Source organism: Rhipicephalus sanguineus, chromosome 2, assembly GCF_013339695.2.
Source record: "Rhipicephalus sanguineus isolate Rsan-2018 chromosome 2, BIME_Rsan_1.4, whole genome shotgun sequence".
NCBI lineage: Eukaryota > Metazoa > Arthropoda > Arachnida > Ixodida > Ixodidae > Rhipicephalus > Rhipicephalus sanguineus.
This window is the reverse complement of record NC_051177.1, coordinates 153,699,052-153,723,762: the sequence shown is the minus strand read 5'-3', so window position 1 is coordinate 153,723,762 and position 24,711 is coordinate 153,699,052. Positions and strand designations below refer to the sequence as shown.

Below are 24,711 nucleotides of genomic sequence, written 5' to 3'. Positions count from 1 at the left end.
TCCTGTGGTATCCTGCGGTACTTACCGTATTCTGTGATAGTTCTTGTGGTAATTACCACAGGATACACGAAACGTACCCCACTCATTCTTGCTTCTAGTTTGATCTCTATGGCTGTTTAATATCTTACAAACCTACGCGAGTGTTACTTTCATTCTCGCGCCTGCTAGTTTCTCTTACTCCCCCGCCCCCTCCCATCTGCCTTTTGTTCGGTTTTCAGGTAGCTCTCATTATTTCGTGGTCCGAACAGTAGTGGCCCACAGAGAGTAGTGGGTGAGCGCTCGAAAAAGAGTGCGAATAACTCCTCCGCTGAATTACAGATAATACTCCTGAGTGCCTTTTTTTTCTTTTAATGGTGGCGTTTCCTGTACAGCAGGGAACTGACTGGTACAGACGTGGCGTCCAGCATTTTCGCATTTGCATTTCGCTTACACTAGCGTTCTTCTGCACCCGTTCGTGGTCGCAATGAACAGGCATATTGAAAACGGGTTGGCCCGCCGTCTCGCGCTATCGTAGGGCGGTCAGGAAGTGCGAGCCACTAAGTACGCGGAAAAGGAAGTGCAAAACTGGTACGTACAGTTATTGGGCGCTGGCACGCGTGTTGTATATCAAACATCGGAAATACTCTAAGGCGGCCGTCGCCTTGGATGTTTAACAGAGTCGCTCGCTGTACATGGCCGCCTGACCAATGTCACACCCTAGATTCCGCAGCCACTATCGTTCTGTTTACCTCCGAGCCTGTCCTGCTTTTTACTTTTTTTTTCATACAGAAATAAATTTGATTTAGGTGCTTATAAGTTTATTCCTTGCGGAGCAGCCGGTACGTTTGAATCGTATGTAGGATGATTCCATGAGAGATCGAACATGCCTGTCCGGTCGCAATTTTTGTTGTGCCTGGGTTTTTTTTATATGTTATGTGGGCACATTCAAAGTGCACGGAACTGAAAATTTTATTTACAAGAAACGCTCCCAGCGCGCCAAAAGAATATTTGAAGGTGGTGGCGCGGGCCTCGTGTTTTTGCTCACTTTACTTTAAAGTGGAGTTGGGCGAAAATAAATGAAATATAAATTTAAAAAAAACTATGCCCTGCCTGCACCACCTAAGTATCGCAGGCCTAAATCGATAAATTAGATAAAAGAACAAAATGTACTAAAATTTCTATTAAAAAGAAAAAATAGAAAATAAAAATAACAATTTGATCCCTCCACCTAGGGAAGCCACCCCCAAGGGAAATATTCTCTAGATTACATACTATGGTTTCTCTTCATCTTGACTTACAATTGTTTTGATACAATGGATCTCCGGTGAGCTCGTCTTGACTAACAAGTCTTCCATTCTTTTCTTTTCCTCTTGTCTCTCTTGTGTAGGCTTTCCATTCCTCTCTTTGTTGGGTCACACGGTTGGAGAGATGGGTCCGTGTTGAGCTTGTCCCCCAGTATGTCCTTTTGAGGCTTACTGCAAAACTCGTCAAACTGATAAGTGACTGAACAGGATTTTATTTAATACAGGTTAGTTGTTATGGTTTTTTTTCTTTTTTTATGACTTTTATTTACTACCCCGGCTCCTCCCTAACTCCACCGGCTCTCACAAAAGTATTGAGGGATTATATTAATATCATAACGATATAAAGATGTACTGTATCGGCTTCAAATCACTTCAATACAAGTACATGTAGTATAATTACACAAGTTCAAGAATGTAATATATTATTATCAGATCGCAATAGAGATGCACTGTATCGGCTTCAAATCACATCAATACAAGCACATGTATAGTAAAATCACACAAAGTCAATCATATAATAATTGCCAAATTAGCCAGGCCGCGTTGATGGCAAGGATTGATAACAATATGTCCAGTACATATTTGGTTCGTTTGTTTTTCTTATCTTCTTTTTCATTTTCATGTTTTTTTCCACCCTTCTTTCTTCGTTTTCCTTCTATTTTTCTTCTCTTTTTATTCCCTCTTTTCTTTTCTTTTTTTTCTTTTCATTTTCTCTCTTTTTTCCTTTGTATTATTTTTTGTTCTCTCTCTTTTCGTGTCTTTTTATTATGTTATTATTTTAAAAAATTTTTTCTCTTTTTCTTTCTCTCTTTCTTTTTTTTCCCGAGATTATAAGGGAGATATGAATTGAAACTATATTTGCTGACATCTTCTTTTTCTCTAGGTAAAGAACCCTTTTTCACTTTCCGTTTAAAAGAGGATATGGTAGATGAATATACGTTAGTCAGTAATGTTTTCAGATTTCACGGCCGAATTTAGCGCGAACTATAAATGAGGTGTCGAAAATTTTTTATTGGTTGTAATGCGCATTACTGTGAATTACATCCATGCTTTTTTTATGCCTTCCTCAAAACGAAAGGGTCCTACGTTTGAGGCGCCTTGGCGCCTTTGCTATTACAAACAGAAACTTGAAAGCAATGTCAAATATAGAAAAAAGCCTGTGCAACGTTTGTACGGAACATCATTTTCCTAAGGCAGCACAAAAAAAGAAAAAAAATAGTTAAAGAAGTTAAAAATAGTTAATAAAATAAAAAAACTGCGGTCTCAATTTTCACGACAATTTTTCATCGAAGAGCGCTTATACCAGTGAAAACACCGTGTTAATATATATGTCCTCATTTGCTTTGTTCACGAGATTTAACGGGCCAAAATTACCCTTGCTCTGTGCGCTCACTTTAGTGCGATTGATAGTTGTCATCAGCTTGCATTGCACGTAAAGCTAGTTTTAATTATTTTCCTGCGCTAAAACTTTGCTCTGGTGTCTTGTCGTCAAGAAAAATGTATTCTCAAACTTTAATTGTGTTAATTTAAAATTAATTATGTTAATAGCGTCTCTAAGTAGAATATGTGTATTTATTGTTCATATTTGTGCATGCTAATGTTCTTTGCTCGGTGAATATGGTTTCATTAATTTCAACGTTTGAACTGCATTCAAATTCGCACCCACTCCTGCATGGGCCTGCCAGTGCTCTGCAGTACTCTGAATTAAAAATAATAATAATAATACAGCTATCCAATACAAAATGGGTCAAGCTGCTTGCCGCAGACGCTCCTGATCTCGTAAGTACTTACACTGCAGCTCTCGGGCGTGTCACTTCAACACGGTTGGGGCCAATTCTGTCACAGTGATGAAAACCATGCAGAGGTTGGTTAGGCCGCACTAAGCAGCGTCAATGAAGAAACAATTAAAGGTAACACATTCACTAAATAAGTAATTCACAGTGAAATGTATATACAACACATGACTGACGGTTCTAACTGAAAAGACGCCAATAACAGATTTTAAACATTTCAAGGACTTACCAAATTGGGATATTTTTTGCAAGACTCAAGTAACGTGCTTAAGTTTCAGAGCTCAAAAAGAAAGCCTTCGAAACCTGAAAACTAGTATACTTCCTCGCAAGGAAGCAGTGCACTCAAACACGCTCTAAATAGTATCTATCAAGAAGGAGTCCGCGTTATTAAACTGATATTGACCGGTTCGTTCTACATACGATACAAGGAAACCGGTGTTGGCTTCCTACTATAAAGGATAAACTTGTGGCTCAAAGCGCTGTAGAGACTACAATGAATACAGCCGCACATGCGCATTGTCATTACACAACCGCCCGCCGTGTATCGAAGAGGCTCAGGCGCTGCACTGTTAAGCTCGAGGCCATCACCGGATCTCAATGAGGGCGAAATGAAGGAACGCCGATGAGCCCCAAGTCATAGAAGAAAGAGGACGTTAATGAAATAAGGTGAAAGGGTCGTTCCGGGTACTGCGACTCCAGCCTGCAGCTCTACGCTGCTGATCCACGTTTAGTAATATCTGGTTATCAGGTGGTCATAACTCATCCGGAGTCCCCCACTGCATAGTGTGCTTGATAAGCATACCGGGATTTAGGCACGCGAAACACGCGAAAATTTACCGAATTTTCAAAGTCAGATTCAGTGTATGTGACGGTCATAAATGCGCTCTACTGCGAAGTAAGAAGCTTTAGGCTTGTATTACGGCGGAGGCCTTAGGTGCTTTGTGAGACGCTGGCTTTGAAAACAGCGCACGTGGATAAAAAACAAAACAAAAAAGCTCACGTGGCATCGCGCTCAATGAGAAGTAAAACTCAGGGCTTGAGCTGCATTCTTGACAGGGCCACGCGAGCGCTTCGAACTTCTTCGTAAAAACCCTACACAGGTATCACGTCGGTCGTGGAGTCACGTGAACACACGTAATATTGCTTGGAAGAAGCGTAGTACCGGACCAGGCGTCACACCATGTGAACTGAGTAACGAGTGAGTAGTTTAGAGCTGCTCGCAGCTCACCTATTACTAAAGGCTCAGGCTTAAGGAAACATCATCATCAGCGACAGCATCAACACAGTGTGCAACTACGTAGGCTCACACATTGCCTTACATTTGTGTAGTGGGCATTTAGCAGCTGTATTTGCAGCATGCGCCCTAACCCAGCCTATACCGGGCTCTAAGGCCGTTTCTTCAGCTTAACCACACCAAACCGCTTTTGCCTTCGAGTCGTCTTAGGCGAAAGCATAAGGAACCCTGTGAGCTCTTTTCCCCCTGTTGCTTGATGTCTCATTGGCATTGATGCGGGCAAAACTAAGCGAAAACATTACCGATTGCCCTTCTCAAGTGCTGTGTTTAAAGAGGCGTTTTAACAGTAGGCTTCGACGCCAATACGTCTTATGAAACGTACCAAAGTTGGTTTCACTGATGGGGTTTAGCCCCATTTCTTGTATTAGGGAGAGCGCATTCCTTTAGACTTAAAAAACTAAACGCCATACACTCACATATGTTCCTAAGAACTCCGACGTAAAAGGTAAGACACACATTTTGTGTCTTTTTGTCTAGTTTTTTTTTTTACCGTGACGTGGTGTGCAGAGCTCTGTGCATAGTGGTAGCAATGTCTCCAATAACACAAACACGTTCCGCCTTTGTATTTAACACTTACCGGCACAAATTCCTTCCAGAAATATTGAAGATACCCTGGAGGTGCCTGATTTAGGTATTACCTTACTTTGCCTACAAGCCTTTGTATTAGCGCCACTTACCCTTCCAAATAGTAAAGTTGATTCTTCTCCTATAGGCTTCTGGCCTGCTCGAAAGCGCTTGCGATTTTCAGCGGTACGTCATACGCTAAAGAAGTCACTGTAACTACGCATCCACTGCTCGCTGCAACAAATGTACAGGAAAACACTACACTGTCGACAGAATGCTGAAGCGGTCAGATAACTCTTTTTACGCGACCAGGAGGCAGTGCTATTAATATGTTTACTTATGTGTCGTTAACCTGTAATCGTTGATAGAACAAGCCGATTATTACGAATATATTTGCAACAACTTACCCAAGAATCGCGGCCTCGATTGCCGTTCGTAGTTACTTATCGCTTCGAAGCATCTAGCTCACGTTACTCTGCTTCCGTGATCGTTTATCTCAGCGGGCAGTGTTCACAAATGGAAGCACCGCTGCACTGCAACATCTGTCACGTACAGTCACGGCGGTGCCCACCTGCTCTAATTACCGCGTTGAGCGCTTCCGGCTATTAGCCTTAGAAATTTCGGAGTACCCGCAGTTCTACTTTCTTTCGAAAGCGGAATTTGACCTTTTCTCTTATCATTCACGCTTGATTAACAGACTCAAGCGTGCATAAAACCCTCCACGACCAAGTCTCAGCATGTAGTACAAGTCATGACGTCCACGAGGCCGAATGAGAGAAACTGATTGGAAGTAACAATCTAATCGACTGAGAAGACCAAGGTAATTTAATGAGTGTCTTGTGAGAGCATAACCTTTCGCCTGCGCCCTCCTTAACATTAGCTAAAGTAACCGTAGCTTTTTCTGCACTTCCTTCAGTAAGACTTTGACGTGAAAACAGCACAAAGATCAGTTCACGAGATAATGAACAGAGAATTCTTCTACTAGAAGAATAGACATACACACACATGAGCAGCATCTGTTCAATCACAATTCACGCGGCAGGTGTGATTCCTCGAACACGAGGCCTGAACAATACATTTTTTTTTGTCACCATCGCTTTCGTCTGCTAAGCATTCTTGTTTTATCTTTCTTTTTGTTATGGTCACTTTATCGCTTATGGAAGCATTCAGGCTGGCACACCTGCTATTGTCGTTCACCCGTGGCGGTACTTTATTATTTTAGGTTTATTCTGCGTCATTATACGAGCGATGGTTGCCCGGACCGCTCCTCTTGTTGAATCAGGTCGAGGGCATATTTGATGCCGGAGAAGCAGAAGGGTGGATCGACTTGATTCGGTAACGTTTTCAACCGCTCACCCTCAGCGTGTTGAAGTTGACGCCGAATGGCCTTGCCCTGTAAAATGTTTTAAAATGACAACATTACCGCACGTCTCGAAAAGAAAGTCCTAAGTTTCAAGACAGGGCAACAGATACGATAGTGCGAGCCAACGCACGATAATCAGAGATTTGATAACTAGTTAGAGAAGAACCTACAGTGAAGTGCCGTCTTTTTTAACACGAAAGTGTTTTATGCTGGAGTCCACGAAGACTTTCATGACGTACTTCCGTCACGGAAATACGTCAGCAAAATGAACGTGATCACAGGGAAAAGAAAAAAACCAGAATAACAATTTCCGTCGACAGGAGTCGAACCCACGACCCCTGTCCGTAGCGATGGCTAGCAGGCGTTTAAGCCACTGCGCTACCCATCAAACCCATGAAAGAGGTTCCACAAACGCGCCTTTCATCTCTCACACTTTGCTCTCGCAATGCTCTTGATTCGCAGGGTGGTGTCGCCGTCTGGAAGCGGTAGAGTGAAGTAATGCGCGGCCTTCGCGTGCCGTTGCTACGAACGTTTCATTCCCCGCGTTTCCAATAGGAGAACCGTAATTTTGTGAATGCTTTAACACACCGCCAGGTGGCGGCTTTAGTATAAGCCTCGCTCATAGCATCCATCCAAATTAAAAAAAAAAATAGCTCTCCGACGCTCGCCTGGCTAGCCTCTGGCCGTCGCATCGCGTTCCCCGCTTGCGCTGTGAAAAAAATTATGGCCAGGCTAGAGGGAAGACACGACGCGTGTGGCGTTTCTCTTTGCGGTTCACGACGCTTTGATGGCGAGCATATCGAGTACCAGTGTTCATTATGTGCTTGTTCTTGCCACGTGTGTGCGGAATTCACCATATGCGGTGTCCAGGTTAACAACTTCCGCTACCGCAAGGGTTAAGTCATGATCATGGGCGCAAGTCGTCGGGACGGAAATGTACCACTACGCTTCAACGTGGGTGCTCCAGATCTGCCAAACAATAATAGACATTGTGCAAGCTTTCACATATCAATGTACTATGAACATTCAACTAATATGAAGACACGTTTCACTTTCGTGTTATACCGATTCCTATGACAGAGGGATCAGCCACGTTTCTTTTTTCTCATTTATTTCGTACGTCAATTTCGGTAGAGGAATAAGAGCAATAAGAAGTATTGTTGAAGCGTACAGAGAATGAATGAATTTTTGTATGATGATGCGAAGCGTGAGAGGACAAAGGTTTAATTTACGTTAGCTATACATAGTCAGAGTGTTATGCACTGCACTGGATATATTTGTTCTCCTGTGTGACCATGCACGCTATTCCAGTTCGCAGTTCTGGTCAATTGCAGACTCAGAACCAAATTTTATTACTACAAATGAAGTTATCAGAAAATCGGAATACACGAGGAAGTCCCGGAGTCGGAGCTTGAATTTGGATCTTCTGTACATGGTAAACACTAAAAAGGAAGAAAGCGTAGTTACTCTGGTGAATAATTGAATAAACACTGATAGGAAGTATTTGTTCTGAGAATGCCTCTGAGAGCGTTATTATTTGATTGGACGATCCCGATTCAATAAAACAAAAGCTGAACATACACAACAAAATATCGCACCTTGTTTAAAGTGTGGGCCGTTAATAACACACACACACACACACACACACACACACACACACACACACACACACACACACACACACACACACACACACACACACACACACACACACACACACACACACACACACACACACACACACACACACACACACACACACACACACACACACACACACACACACACACACACACACACACACACACACACACACACACACACACACCACATGACACTTCGTTAAAGAGAATACTTCGCTGTATCCAACGCTTCAACAGCACTTGTAATCGTCAGGGCCTTTTGTCGGGACGTTGACTCCAGAGACGTTCCCGATTCAACGATTTCTCGTTACTTCGAGCCCACATATTCTACTGAACTTGCTTGGACACACACAGAAGCGTGTCACATCACAGAAGCAAAATAAAAAAAGCAACCACAGCCTCCACTTGAGTAATCCACAAACTGAGAACAATGACAAGTTTCGCTTCTATTTACGTTGCGGCTTTGGGAAAGTTGGCGTCGACGACGTGGGTCAATAATTACAAAAGCCGTGATTATGTGGCGTCGCTAACGGCAACGCTTAAAGGAATGCATGAGTGAACAGAGAAAACGACACCATAAGTTCCAGCATGCAACTTCTGCAGCCTTATGAAACACTTGGCAAAAATGCTTTTTTTCAATAGTCCCCTTATGCGCCATGAAACATTTACTTGACTTCTCTGCTAACTAATTTCTCATTTAAAGTGTTATCAATCTTCGCAGAAAGTTACCTTTACAGCGCCCGCGATCATTAGTGGTCTTAAGTGCAAGGGACAATTAGCATAATTTACCAACTATTCAAATGTGCGCATAAATGGGAATTGACTTGCTAATGTACATGCCACTTTGTCACTTTCGCTAATCTGCCTGTCAAACCGTGCATGTCACTTTCATTTCAGGTGAACGGTTGTTATGTCGCAAGGGCGTTATATTCAGTACTGCAACGGCAGCCACCACACGAATATCTTTATCTGCTGATAACAATACCATTTACTCTTCACGCCGCATTTCTGTCTAACAGCTCCCTGAGAACAAGGCCCATTGGGAGAAGAAAGCCCGATGCTGTACAACGCTTTATACATATAAGTACTCACGGGTCGTTTGTGTTGATGAAACCTGCGATGGACCTCTGGGTGAAATCAAATCTCCTTGCGGGTCCGTAAGGCGCCACGTTAGCGAATTGATACACATTGTGACTCGGTCCGCCGGCGAAGCCGAAGCGGTTGTAGCCCAAGCCAGTGGCGTAGCCGTAGCCACCGCCGGCGGGGTAGACCCCGTATGCTCCCGCACCGTAAGTGGTGCCAGGAACGTAGCTGAGACCAGTACCGTAGCCGGTGTACGCTTGCCTAAGATTCAGTCTTGCCCTCTGAAGAGGACTCAGCGGTGTGCTTGCAAAGGGGCGGAGAGCCCTCACGAGGTGGGAACGTCTCGTGCAGATTTCGCTGAGGCCCGCAAGGAGCGCCACCATTGCGAAAGTGAGGCGCATGATTTTGCCTGGAATGGATTCAGTTGAGCGGTGTCAATATCGTAATAACGGAGAGCGCCAAACCTTTCGCGAATATTGTCAAGTTTTACTTCTCCAAACGCCGATAGCAGCAATAACGCGAAACTTCGTGCAATCGTAGCAGTTAGCGCAGGTGATATGTAAACCGCTATTTGGCAAAACCCCCAATAATGCTAAGTTACCGAAAAAAAAAGTTGCTCAGGGGTTTCTCTTCAGGATAGTTGGCCATGATTAATACAAAATACGCGCCATTCGTAGGGCGCTTGTAATGTCATTCTAGCCAACGCATGACGGCGAAGCACTGTCACTGCGCAGTTCAGGCGTCTGAAGCTTTCTGACTGATATGATGCCACAGAATGCTCTGATAGGTGTAGACTCGGTTCGATGTCAGTATTACAGTAATGTTAAAAATAAAGGTTCATAAATACTTCTCGGAGTTCTGGTAACGCAAGCAGGTGAACACGTAACAGCGACCACGTACACTTACTTTCGAGTTTTCGTTCCAGGTAACACTGTCACTCCAAACTTGAAAAATGAATTTCGGAAGAGATCTAGCGCAAGAAAAGTGAGCGTTGCCAGAAAAGAAGAAAGGAAGCAAAGCCAGATCTTTGTGTCCCATTTTCCCTTGCTCGAAATGAACCGCTTGTCCCTGAGTATCAGCCACCGGCGGCTCACTTTCTAGTATGTACAGCTTCGCTCTCGATCATCCTAAGCACGTATATGCCCGGCGCCGCATCTGTCATATACGCGACGCTCTCTGCTGCAGCGGCCGTCCCCCGTGTTTGAATATCGCCATCTGGAACTTCAACCTCTTTCGTCGCCATATTTTCCCCGAAGCCTTCGCGTCGCCACTGCCCTCTGACGTCTGGTGACCTCCTCATTTGCGCCGCTTCTTCACAACCCGCACATCCGGACAAGGTCATGCCCGATCTCGTGTATGAAGCGCTCTGAGGATTGCTGGTTTTGTGGCTGCTGATTCAAACCTCCGAGATATCCGTCGTTGCAATTTTCGAACGCCCTCGACGGTTCCGTGCCGGAGCATACACAAGGTATCTTAATTTCTTCTTGTGAGGTATTGCGTGAAGCATTGTATGAATCATTGTACAACCTATGTATAGATGGTACTGAGCATTGCGAATTGATTACGCAGTTACATTACGTACTTTAAGGTTTCATATTCTCACGTGATTTATGAACTGGCGTAGCCTTTGAAATATCTTTGTTTTCATTTTTTTCATCTTTGCTGTTCTCACGGCATATCATGTACGTAAATAAGTTAAATTTGTACAGTTACTGCGATGTAACGGTCCCCTGTACTTTGTCGAACCGTATCATGGCTTTTATCACAGCGGACGTTCTAGTCTATTTTATGATCAATAAAAAACTTGGAGGACGCTTGAACTTTGCTTTCAACAGTAGAACGCGATAGCGTAATAGGGCGCCGTGCGCATCGCCTTCTCAATTGCTAGCCTAGCTTCGGTTCTCGGTGCATGCCTCAATCATGTCGAAAGGAAACAAACGTTTGTGCGCGTTACATTGGCCGTTTCAAACTATCCTAGAATGCGTACTGCAAGTAGAGTTGCGCATTGCCGGCTACGCCATAATTATTCATCTTGCGAAGGGCCCACTACGCTTCCGTCAGGCAACACGCGAACCTTCACAGCTGCTCACTTTGTTGATGCTTTTCCTGATGACAATGAATAAATATGTCTGAGTGCTTTGTAATGGGTAGGCCTTATAAACCCAAACGTGTCGCAATTCACATGTTTTGACACCTCGTGCGATCCTACGCTTCTGCCACGCAATATTGCATGCGTTAGGCAGACGCCCACTACAAGATATTAAGTGTTTTTTTTTTCGAAGCTGCTTGAAGTAATGGCATGGCTCTGTGGCAGAACACCTGCTTGCCACGCAGAAGGCGTGGCTTCGATCCTAACTCGAACGAAATATTTTTATTATTTATTTTATTTGCATCTTTCCTCGATTTTTCGGCGATGGAGAACGCAGATTTCTCGCTGAGAACCAACGACGGCGATACTGACGCCGACACTGGAATTTCTGCGAAAGGAGCTCTTTAACGCTATCCCGTTAAAATTTAATTCTAGTTCTGAAATGTAGTCTGTAGTCGACCAAATTTACTTGTTAACTTGTGACGCCACGACGTGATTTTTCTCCTCGCTCTTTAGAGGACATCGTTGCTCAGTATGACACATCAAATAAACTATAAAGTTTAGTGCGAGTAGGAAATTCAAGCGCCGTCTACAAACTACCGCCGCTTTATTTTCCCGATGCGCGCAACTCCAAGACTTAGCAGTATTCGAGAATGTAATTGACATGCGCAGTGATCATACGGATGAGAAAAATATGTAAAATAGAAACACTGAAATTTGTGTCACTTACTCACATAGTCATTTTTAAATTTGTGTTTGGTGTTTGCCCAATATTTGTGTATTTACAGCGCATTTCCTTTGTTAGCTTTTTGTGTTCTGCGTTTTAGCTCGTCAGAGTACCTTTAGTGCGACTATAAAAGTACCCGAAAATATTGTGTTTTCATGACACACATGGAATCAGATTAAAGGTATTTCGAGGAAAGAGGTGCCACGCTTAGGTTGATGTGCGAGAAACTTGTATAGTGTGTCGGGCAAATAGTCGCTGTAAAGTTGTTAGTGTCTCGCTCTTAATTTGTTTGGAGTGTTGCATGAAACGCTCACAAAGTTCTCTCATTGTCCAATGACAAGAGGCATTATTTTTTATTACAAGAACATGAGTCCGGAGTTGGGGATAATATGTGTAAAATGTATGTAGTGCTTGTTTACGAGGCTTGGAAAATAATTACGGAATGTTATTTGTTTTTGCAGCGGAGTTTTGACCGTGTAGCGTAGACAGAACATTATCATCATCAGAAACCGGCACGCGCCATCTTCTTAATCGCCTTCCTCTTCCGCTTCGCTAAGAGATGCACATATTTGTCCGGCGAGGGCAGCGATAACTTGATGGGTGAGAGAAGGTGTAGAGAGAGTGAAAGAAAGAGAGGGAGCGCAAGAGAGAAATAGATAGAGAAAACACGAATTTCTTGGCAAAAAATACATTTTCCGAGGCGAGATTAAAACTCGCGCACCAACGATCAGAAAATTGGGGGACGCTTAAGCTTCGCCTTTAAGAGTTGAACGCGATAGCGATATTGTGTTCCTAGTGCGCAGTTCGAACACTACGAGTGTTTAACAGAATGCGCGCGCTAAGGCGTGTCTTATGTAATGGGTAGCATGCTTTAAACCAGGACCAATTATGCGCGAGAGACTTTTACGAAATTGCGATGCACCCACTACGTGGTCTTAAGAGAATACGCGCAGTAATGCGTGTGCCTTTTGTAATGGGTGGCTGTCTTTAAACCACGAAGTCGTTATGATATTGACGTGGTGTGACGCCCGATGGCAATGTACGCTTGTACCACGCAATATTACTACGATATTTCATCTCGTACTGTGACACCTGTATACAGGACGCGTATTTTTGGGAAGCATGAAAGTTACTTTCAGTGCAACTACAAGCAGAGGCGTGGCTGTGTGGTAGAACGCCTGCTTGCCACGCAGACGGCCTGGGTTCGGTTCTCACTCGGACCCCAACATTTTTATTATTTATTTTATTTGCAGCTTTTTCGATTTTTCGGTCACGGACAAGATGATGATTTTTCGCTCACAACCAACGGCCCCGACGCCGACGGCGGAATTTCTGCGATACGAGCTCTTTAACGCTATCGCGTTAATACGAGCATCCTAACCCTTCGGCTATCGAGGCATGCTGGCAGAGCTGAGCACAATCTTGTATAGTAAGTAGCACAAGGTGGTGGGAAAGGGAAGTGAGGGTTAGGAGGAGGAAAAGGAGGAGGGGAGAACGAGTATAGGGAGAGAGAGACCGAAATTTTCTGTTGCTATATGTTTTGTACTCGATTATGGTCTGTTTTATTGTTCGGAAGGGCTGGGGTTGTTTCTTTTTCGGTTTTTTGAATTTTTTTAGAATTATATTATGTTTTACTCTCCTATGAGCTGTATTATTTTGTAATCTAGGCAGGTTGCGCCGGTTGCTTTTAATACCTCTAGATGCACTGATACATTTGCTTTGTTTTCCTTTTCTGTGAGCTTGTGTGCCTTGCGGCTCCAATTGTGTATGTCAATTTGCAAATGTAGAGTTTCCAACCTGCATGCATCCTTCGTGAACGCAGTATACTGTACTCTCATCGCATTTTTGCCGTTGCCATCGCCGTCATGTCCCGGATGAGTGTACGTATATATATATATATATATATATATATATGTGTGTATATATATACATAGACATATATATATATATATATATATATATATATATATATATATATATATATAGGCACAAGGAAAAATAAAGCAGAAGAAAAATATTCCGTACCCGACCTGCGATTTGAACCGGCGACCCCTCGCTCCCCAGCGCGCTGCGTTAGACAATTCAACACGCGCCATGCATGCGCCGGCGAAATAACGGGGAGCTATTTATATCATTTACTATTTAATACATCATTTACCGCGGGTGGTACGCACATATCAAAGGAGCTTAAGCGTGTTTTCTATCACGCAATGCTCCTACATTTTCTTTCAGTTTGAAAACTGCCCTTGAGACGGGCAGTTCGGGTGTACTCTTTGTGCTTCAGCGGCGCGCTGCAAGTATCGAACTGCTTGTCGTTCTTCGTGTGACATTCCAATTTCTTGCTATCGCATTCATTGATTGGCCCTTGCGGCGAAACTGTGACGTTTTTAAATGCGAATGCATTTCTTAGTCGGGCTACGTGAGGCATCCGGCGTTGTCCGCGCGCCTCTCCGCTCTCACTCCCTCTCGCATAGCAACAGCTGCGGGCGCGCGCACTTATCCTCGCCCCTAGCAACCGGAGCAGGTGGTGCGGGCGGAGTAGCGGAGAGTGAGTGGAGAGGAGGAGCGCGCTCTGGCAGCGCCCTCTAGAATATTTTCAGGCCTGCTCACTACTCCGGGCATGGCCTCTGACGTCAGTCATTTTTGACCCTCGTCTCCTGCTGAGTAGACGTGCGCATGCATGCTCACGCCGTTCGAGAGAGCAGGATTGCTAAGCCTGACGAAGCCTGCCGTGGTATACTGGTGTTTCTTTTGGCGTCTGCTTGAAGACCGTGGTCTGCGTTTGTGAAGTGCTGCGTGGTGATGTGATGTGCTTCGTTCACGGAATGTTGTAGAGCTGCAAGCTCTCCCAATGGAGCAGTGCTGTGGGCCCAAGTGTCGCCGATATTGGCGATGTACCGAAGGTTCCAGTGGTTTCATTCTCCCAAGGCGAAATGAGAGCGTGCCGTTCATCGGGATGACATCGATATGCATTCTCTCCGTGATTCAAAGGTATGTGTAGTCTATGCTACTTGCTTTTCAGATGTTTTAAAGGCACCACCTCTAACACGTTCAATTATTTCGATAAAATAATGCCGTGTGCACTTCTGACTTGTTAGCGTAAGCCTTTACATAAGGCACATTTAGCTAAGCGTCGCAGACGCTCACCCCAGCGATGATGTAGCTTCTCTAGAGAGTGCATAGATTTCCCGTTTTTGACGAGCGCGTCTTGCCGAGACGCGGTGAGCTTGGCTGCTAAACGACGGCGAAACGAAGTAGACGCACCTTCATGCTCCAATCAAGCGACTTCACAAGCGGTGCGAGAGATGCGTTTTGAGTTCCGCTGCTCGCACCCCGAACTCATTAAAATTGAGCAATAAACGCGCGTGGCAGTATAGGCACCGTACAGTCGAGTTTTCCAGTGCGACTGCAGCGCCAGAACGCGAAACCTAGCGGACAAAAAACGCAATAATGAGACGGGGGTTGCTCAAAATGGAACGCGATGTGCGCGTCTCCCTCTCTGAATGAGTGGGCGGACTGCGGCCGGGATACACGGGGGACGCGTTCGCGCGTCTGTTTTCTGCGTGCCCCTAACGGCCAATGCCAGCGAACTTGGGACGGGCCAGTGCGAGCAACGCAGCTCCCTCTGGTCAGTGTACGGTGCCCATATTCTCAGAACAGGCGTTTTTTTCCTTCAGGGTCGGTAAACATTTCGCTATTTGCGCGTAGCACCATGGGCTTCTTTTGACTGAGAAACGCTAAGCAGTGGCGGTGCGTGGCGTCGTGCTTCTGTTTTGTATACATAGTATTTCTGACCGGTGCTCCGACCACTTTTTGCGGTATTATAATTACGCGCCAGTCTCGCCAGCACCTTCGCCTAATTTGTTTCCTTGAAATGTGTACTGCTGCAAGTCAGCCGAATTGGGATGCCTGTAGACACCTCATAGATTTTGTTGTTTTGTAACTGAGCAAATAAGGATCACAGTGGAGCGGAAAGCCTGTGATAAACCGCTTTCTTAAATGGTTTTCAGGTGTGTGAGCTCGATTTCAAGCCAGAACACTTAAGGACGACTACCAAGTACACCGATCCAAGAACCGGCACGACAGTAGTAGCTCCCATGGGGGCTACTCGGCTGACTCTGGACCTCTGGACGCAGTGCCGACAATTTTTCTCAGTTTACCAAATAAATAGGAACAGTTTCTGCGCATCTTATGGACAGTGTGACGTGTGTGCGCGTGTGTGTGTGTGTAAATAAAGAATGAAGTATGAATCAAACTTGCCTTATTTATTGCGTCACTTTTCGGGGCCATCAACCTTCGCATTTACAAATCGGTCACATTTTCGATAGCGCACAATCTTTTCTTATTTTTAAGTGGAATAATAAGTCGCTTACAGACCAATCACCAAAGACTTAAAGCGTAACACATTCCTTAAGCCAGGGCCAATCCCGACTCAAAAGGGAAAATAAAGCTGTTACGCATGTAAAACTAGCCGCGAACGCTTCATCATTTCGTAGGAGACGATAGTGGCCATGGCTTCACTGTCTCCCGCGCGTTCGCTCACTCGGTCAAGACGCGTGACGTCACGGCGGCAGTGAGCAGGCCTGAATTTTTTTTCTAGGTGGCATTGGCTCTGGCGTGTGAGGGCGCTCGCATCCGAGCTCCCGCGTGTGTGCAGAGTGTGTAGGAGAGGGCAGGTGTAGTGCTTCGCCGCTCCTTCTCTCGCCATTCGCTCTCTCTCCTCCCTGCGCCACCGCCTCAATGTAGTGCGCTTGAAACGCGTTTGTAGCGTTTGTGCTGCCTTGGCACAGCCTGAAAACAGCGCGTTCTAAACGCGTTTGTGCTGCATTGAAAGCAGTGACAACATCCCTGAGGTGATTACGAACGCACGCAGGAAGCGTTCGTTGAAAGAGGCGCCCAAAAGGGAGACACTTGAGCGCGTCGATTTGTCCAGCTTTACGCCATTAAAATTACTACGCCGCGTACTCTCGGCGCAAGAAATACATTCGCATTTCCTCACGATTCCCTTCGGGGAGGGGGGGGGCATTTTTTTATCTAGCTTCACGTTTCATGTGGTGCATGCTGCAGGTTTTCCTGGTCTCAAACCACATGCAGGCCAGTCACTCACTAAACACAGCTATTCTTTTTTTTCTCTACGTAATCAAATCCTGGCAACACACCGTCAGGCCCGTTCACAGGGGCATAGAGTGAGAGTGCGTACCTTCCAGCTGTAAGAATGAATTTTTAATAGCGCTTTAAGAACATTTATTTACCTTCTCTCCTTGTCGGTTCTTTCGTTGTTCACATTTGTCGGAGCACGTTTTGCAGCTACCTCACTTAAGCTTAAAATTAGAATGACACTGCGCTTCCCACCCGTTTCTTGCAGTTTTCATTGCAGGGGCACCTTTTGCAGAGTGACAACACAGGATGACGAGCGTGTTCCTCTACGTTCCCAATCTGATCGGGTACCTGCGCATGGCCATCGTGGCGTACGCCTGGCTCCTGGTCAACGACGACCGCTGGTTCGCGCTGCTGTTCTTCGTCTCCGTGCTCTTAGACGGCGTGGACGGCTGGGCAGCTCGCCTGCTGGGTCAGGCTTCGGCGTTCGGCACTCTCCTCGACGTCAGCGTCGACCTCGGCGCCCGGGCCATGCTGTGGAGCCTCGTGTGGCCGCGGTTCGGAGGTTTCATCTCGTCCATTGAATGGCTGGGCTTGCTGTGCAACTACCGAGAAGCCGGCACTGACTGGAAGAAAGACGCCCGCCACCATCCGCGCTGGATCCGCGCTATCTACGCCAATGGATTCAAGAATCCGTGGGGAGCCGTTCTTGTGACGGGAGCGCACTTCCTCCCACTGGCGATATTCGTGTACGAACGAGGAATCTGGACTTCGCCGTGCTTTCCTTACGTAATTGCGTTCCTGTGGTTTGGCAAGGGAATCTGTTTTGCGACAGAAGGTTACTTCGTCTGGTACCACGTAAAGAAGCTGAACGCGTCTTGAAGGGCGACGAATTTCAACTATCCGCTAACTTCACGATAATTGACGACGTAATTGCAACAAGAAAAAGGATATGCTTTGTAGCTTGCTGGAAACTCGCGTTAAGTTATTAATAGCAAAAGTAGGCGCGGAGATCACTAGATCGGTAATTTAATGCTTGTGTGCGGTCGTTTAAACAATGACACAGATTGCTAGCGAGGGTCGCCTTGAGGGAATGTATGTCCTATATGCTTCCACGGAGGCGTCCGTTACGGAGGAGTAAAAAAGGCACTCGACCCCCTCCCCCTTCCCTTCTCCTCTTTCCTCTCACCCGACCGCATATGGTAGCGTCCCTAATTGTAGGCTGTACGTTGTTCCAGACGTGAAATTATGGAAGGAACCTTGCCCAAAGAAGCCTCGAAATCTGGATCCCGACAATGACAGATTCATGTTGTGTACCTCACCCTAAATGCACTTTCTTCGGCCTGGCTTCCACCGCCCTTCACTACCCCCACTCGCAACCTCCAACGTCTCCAACGGCTGTCGCCCGCTCCCATCAGGCGAATGGGAAACGTATGCCTCGGCCCTTCCGTACCAAATATTACGGTCATTTGCAGGTCACCTGTAAGGTATGGAGACTGCAGCACTTCAAGAAAGCCACCAATTTTATATCGCAGTTACATGCTTTTTTAAAAGAGAGTTTCTGTATACCTCGCATGGTATGTGCAATTTTTCATCGTCGCCACATCGCAGTGAAGGTAGAAGTGAACGAAAGAAGGGGAATTTTGGGGGCTCGTTTTTTCTCGGTTAGGCACTAACAGTTAGAACTAACAGCCATTAATGCCTATCCTTGGCATTATTGTCCGTTAGTTCTCATTAATATTGAAGGTAGAAGTGTCGTTTCGGACAGGGCTATCTTTACTCGTGTATTCTACGACAAATCGCTTTTTCTCCCTGTCAGCCGTTCCATTAGATTTCATCCTAATATTACATAAGATTGTATTTGAATGATTGTGTGAAATCTTATTGTAGTGTGACGCTTCTTCCTCCTCATTGATGTATACCGTTTCTTGTTTTGCCAGCGGCAAGGAGCATTGCACAAAAGCTATGTAAATAAATAACACGCTTTTCAATGTGGACATGATATTTAAGGGACTGGAGGCGAAGGTAAGAAAACGGTAGACATACAGAGCATAAACCAGTGGTAAATTATACCTCACTATGTCACGTAAATCAACAAAAACAGAAAACAGAGCCCCGTGGCAATATTCTTAATACGCGCACATTTCACATTGTCTGATTCCATTAGGAGCAGTGCATAAGTCTAACGACTCCTTTGAACATCCTTAATGATTGTTGAAAAATGTAGTACATACTCTACCACAGTATCACACTTTGCTTGACGTACACGCACGTCAAGAACGCAATGATGTAAAACTCGGTACCGTAACAGAAACGGCAACATAACAAGGCCAATAATAGAAACTATCCACAGAAGTATTCTTATTGTATCGATGTTCATTATATGCTCATATTTGTCTTGGTTATTTTCTCTCGACCTTAATACCGCCAGTACGTCGATAGGAAGTATTTCGGGGCAACGGGAAGGAAAGCGCTGTGGACACAGCCTCACACCTTTGTTCAGCATGCAATTGATCCTGGATACACAGGACAATGTAGAGCGAAAATCCAGGGTATCAAATCCTCACTGCGTGCAGAGGCGTTGATTTTTTTACTCACAAGGAATAGCTTTATGCTGCTCATGTGCGAAATCCCCAGGAGCCAAATAAGAGTGCACAGATGCTTCGGTCGCAGGAACTTGCCTAATTGAGCGCCTGTCATCACAATGAATACGACATGCGTGAAACTCTTAAATGCGAATAATTTCTCAGCGAACCAAAGGAACTTTCAGCGTTTGTTTCTATCTATCTATCTATCTATCTATCTATCTATCTATCTATCTATCTATCTATCTATCTATCTATCTATCTATCTATCTATCTATCTATCTATCTATCTATCTATCTATCTATCTATCTATCTATCTATCTATCTATCTATCTATCTATCTATCTATCTATCTATCTATCTATCTATCTATCTATCTATCTATCTATCTATCTATCTATCTATCTATCTATCTATCTATCTATCTATCTATCTATCTATCTATCTATCTATCTATCTATCTATCTATCTATCTATCTATCTATCTAGCCGCCTACGTCGGGGTGCTCTCGTGATCGCTCCTTTATCTTGGTGTAGACCAAGATTGCTACGGGAGGGTAAGAGGGTTGACGAATACGACTGTATGGTCATAACATGAATAACGTGAAAATCCTGTCGCGTAAGGGGTCAAAGCCTTTCCTCCAGAGGCGTGTGACACATACCCGTATACCACGGGCCGCGGCATGCGTGTGTGCGCCACATGTGACTGACAGTTTACAGTGAAACCTCGGTGACACGAATCTCACGTGACCACCAAAAATATTCGTATCATCCGAAATTCGTATCACCAGAAAGCATGGAAAATTAGCATCCTACAAATGAAAGCTGGCGTACATTTTCATTTATTGTTTTTCACGGCCGCAGCAACGTCAGGAAGAACCCTGAATGATTGTCAGTTATGTTTTTAGATGTCGGAAATCATACCAGCACTCGTAAATATACGGCACGTACGCGCGTATTTAATTAATGACCAGGTGCGTTGTGACCCGCGACAGCAGTAGCCCCTTGCAAATTTTAGTATGCTTTTTTGCATGACACCCGAGTACTGCAGCGAAAGTGAGGGAAGAAGCGCTTTGACGCGATGGATCAAGGCCACAATATTGCAGAACCACTGTCCTGTGTTATGATTTTGCTGTTGCGGAGGTGTTGGAAATGTTTTTTGGGAGATTTACGGCCGTGCCCGCACAAGTGCGACCTCAACGGTCGCGCATGTTGACGTTGTGAGGTCTGACTCCTTCGCCAAGACCGTACTCGCCTTCTTTCCGTCCTCGTCCACCTTTCATAGGATGTTTGATGCACGAGGCAGGCACGTGTAAACACAGTACAACGACAGCAGCCCGCGTCGACGTGTTAAAAAAAGCATGGCGCTAATGTCCTGTAATCCAAACACGAAGGCACATAAGAGCCTCAAAGATTCGCGCACACAATCTCGGAGGCCATGACGCGTCTCTGAAGGTTTATTCTGGCCGTAAGAAATGTATTTTTCTTACACCGTGATTGTGACGACTTGGTGGTGCGGCGCGCATGCCCACGGTTGCGTTCCGGCGCTCGCACGTGCTTGGCGCGTCTTCCGCGACAGCGCAGACTGCGCCTCTTCGTACCTGGGACGGCAGCGTATACGTTCGTATCAAACGTCGCTGGGTGAAAATCGGTTCGCAAGCAACCGTACTTCATTATACAGCAGGCCAATGGGCCTTGGCCGCGACCAACGAAAAATTCGTATCACCCCAAAATTCCTATAAGCTGTGATCGTATCACCGAGGTTTCACTGTATACCTATCCAGGAACGGCAACAACAGATATTGACGAGAACTAACAGACAATAATGCCAAGGAAAGTATAGGGATGTTATTCGTAGCAATTAGGATATATATGCGAAGAAAGTAAAGTGGATGAAAAGATAACTCGCCGCCGGCAGGGACCGAACCTGCGACCTTCGAATAAAGCGTCCGATGCTCTACCACTGAGCTACAGCGGCGGTCATCCTCTCGTCCACTTTATGGGGTATGTATGCAGTTAAACCTAGGAGTGTTAGTCAGCGCCAATCACCGCCATGGCAGCGAGTGCGGAAGGAAGGAAGGAATACAAAAGGGAGAAGGCAGGCACGTTAACCGGACACTCTTTTAGGAGCTTGCTTCTTATGCTCGCGCCTTGTCCATAGCACCGCATCCGCTAGTTCTCATTACTCCCGCTAGAGGCACACTCCGCTACACACTCGGTGCGTCCTCTCGGCGCCGACGAACAACAACTGCGCGGGTTAATGACAGGCGCTCGCAGTCTCCATCTGGCATCCGGCGAAGGTCAAACGCCAATCTCGCTGCTCTTTGAGGAGTATACTCCTCAAAGAGCAGCGAGATTGAGGCCGAAGAACTGTCCTTCTCACAAATCTACTTGGGCGTACCTCGTCAAATCACCGGGCCTCGAGCAACACCATTCACCAAGGCGAGCAGCGAGATCCGCCGAACCAATCACCGTGGAGTGGGACCGGAGCACGTGCTCTACATGGCCATGAAAGTAATGAGGCACAAAGTTTCCAACAAGACCATGACGTTCAAAACCAACGCCGCCACCAATGCATTCACGTGGCAGCAGTTCGAGACGGGTGGACGCGAGTTCCTCGACTACGTACTCAACAGAAACCTGACGTTCATGCGGGGCATACCCAACACGGTTCAACACTGGCAAGACCGTCGAAAAGAACTCTTCACTATGATTCGCCAGTTGGGAAAGCCCCACGCGTTCTTGACGCTTTGTGGCGCGGAACTGCGCTGGGACCGACTTCTCGAAACGTTTGAGCGACTGTGACGACAGAGGAATTTGTACGGAGAATTCACGGGTTACCCGATCATCTCCGAGCAAGCTCCTCTAACATGATTCAATTCGTGGGTATGACGTGACTTTTTTTTCTGCCGGTTGGCGTCATGTAGCACGTGATCTTTTTAAGATCTGGCAGCTGACCAATAATCGCTCGCATACCACCTCGCATAACACCAACAAAGAAAAGCGCGCCCTTAAAATTCATCATCTTTCCTTCATTCATAGCGAGGGTCTCGTTCTGGCAGATTTCATCGAAAATGCGGCCGCCGCGGCCGGGATTCCATCTCTCGACTTGCGGGTCAGCAGCCGAGCACCTTAACCACTAGACCACCGTGACGGGTGGCTTGACATTCTTTGGGGCGTGCCGAAGGTGGCGTTTCAGGAAACCTACAGATTTGTTTGCAGATGATATAATGTTAGCAGTATGGCGCGCGCCAGTTGAGATCATTGTATAGGGTGACACCGAGATACTTGAATGACTGCACTTGTTCGAGGGTATCGTTAGCAATTGCATAAGGGGACAGAAATAGGTTGTGGCGGCGGTAGGATGAAACGGCTTTGCATTTGTTAGAATTAAGTTTCATAAGCCATAGGAAATACCATTCTTGCACGTGGATCATCTTGGGCAACGGTTTGACCAGTGGGGTTGGCGATCGAGCAACAGATTACGCAGTCGTCGGCAAATGAACGGATACAGGAGGAGACATGCGAAGCTGGGTCGTTAATATTATTAAGAAGGGAAGGGCCCGTGTACCGAGCCTTGGGGGATACCTGATGTTACTGGCAGGGGACTAGAGTTTACTTCATCGATGGAGACAAACTGGGAGTGGTTACTTAGACATTCCTCAATCCCAGATACTAAGTCAGGATGTATGTTTAAGGACCTAAGCTTCATTAGCAGCCGGTTGTGAGGTACCATGTCAAACGCTTTCGAGAACTCCAAAAATATTGCGTCAATCTGCTCGTTAGTGTCAAGATTTGCATACAAATCCTGGACAAAGAGGGCTAGATGGGTTTCGCAAGAGTAACCCTACGAAAGTCATGCTGTGCGGGATGGAAGAAGTTGTTATTTCCGTCGAGAAAATGAACGATTTGGAGTAGATGGCTTGTTCCACAATATTAGAGGGTACGCTCGTTAAAGAGATGGGGCGATAGTTTAGGGGGCTGACTTGTTACCTGATTCGAAGAGTGACCTTCCCCATCTTCCAGTCGGCTGGCAAGTGACCGGTGCGAAGTGATTGGGAGAATACTGACGACAAAGTCACTGAAGAAATGAATTTAACGTTTTTAAGAATTTTAGATACAGTCATACCGGGCTGACTCCTATGATACAGTAGTCATACTGGGTTAACGTCAATTGTAGTTCCAGTGTTGGCTGCGCTATTATAGCTGTCTAATAAACGCTACATTTGTATTCTTATGATTAAGGAATCTATATTGAAGCGTTACTTGAATATAGCTTGCTATATTTAAGCAATATAACCTGGCGGAATGCCTTAACGAATGATATTCGCATCATCATACTGTAGCGTGCACATTGTTTCCATAATACGTACGTGTATGCTCTAACGTGAGTGCTGAAGTTAGGTCAGACCATAAGTTACCCTTAAAACGCCAGTCTAGTCGACGTTCTTGGTAAGCCCACGATGTGCACACAGATACTACACTCACAAAAACACGTCGATCCACCTGGTAACGCACCCGCCATGGTGGTCTAGTGGTTATGGTGCTCGACTACTGACCCGAAGGTCGCGGGATCGAATCCAGGCCGCGGTGGCCGCATTTTCGATGGAGGCGAAAATGCTTGAGGCCAGTGTACTTAGATTTAGGTGCACGCTAAACAACCCCAGGTGGTCGAAGGTTCCGCAGCCTTCCACTACCGCGTCCCTCATAATCATACCGTGGTTTTGGGACGTTAAACCCTATGTCCTCGTAACCCTTGGCCCAAAGTAAAAAATTGCAGAATAGGCATTTACTCGTCGATTGCTTCGCGTGAAATTCTGGAAACAAATAACGCGCAAAAACGTGGGACCAGTAGATGAAAGCAACAGGACAAGCGCTCTTGAGAAGACTTGCACTCACTTCGCGTGTGAAAGTTTCACTATGCAGCTGGATAGGCTCCGTGAGGCGTGCTACCCTGTTGCTATTTTGGGCCGCGTGTGTGAATAGATACTCGGGAACCTTAAATCTGAGCTCAGAGGCCATGTTGTTTGTAAAAGGGTACGTGAGAGGAAAGTGCTTGCTAGTATTCCTTATTTGCATGGTATTTCACATCGTCTTAAGAAGGTTGGTGCGAGATTTGGAATTGATGTTGTCTTTTCAGCTAGAAATAAGATGGGTAGATTATGCGCTGATGTGGAAAGGAACGTGGA

General features: G+C 45.7%; 1 protein-coding gene and 1 non-coding gene across 2 annotated transcripts; one reads left to right on the top strand and one right to left on the bottom strand.

Moving 5' to 3' along the window:
• The first annotated feature begins 17,245 nt into the window (after positions 1-17,245).
• LOC119381336 (uncharacterized) lies at positions 17,246-18,127 on the top strand. Its single transcript, XM_037649217.1, has one exon. The coding sequence runs from the start codon at positions 17,246-17,248 to the stop codon at positions 17,816-17,818; it is 573 nt and encodes a 190-aa protein (XP_037505145.1). The 3' UTR covers positions 17,819-18,127.
• A 3,301-nt stretch (positions 18,128-21,428) lies between these two features.
• On the bottom strand, positions 21,429-21,500 carry Trnak-cuu (transfer RNA lysine (anticodon CUU)). Its single transcript has one exon. It is a non-coding gene; the product is annotated as a tRNA-Lys (tRNA).
• Positions 21,501-24,711: the final 3,211 nt, after the last annotated feature.

Bases quoted from the DNA above. Each gene is read 5' to 3' on its own strand.
- LOC119381336 (XM_037649217.1), top strand. From the start codon at position 17,246: ATGACGAGCGTGTTCCTCTACGTTCCCAATCTGATCGGGTACCTGCGC.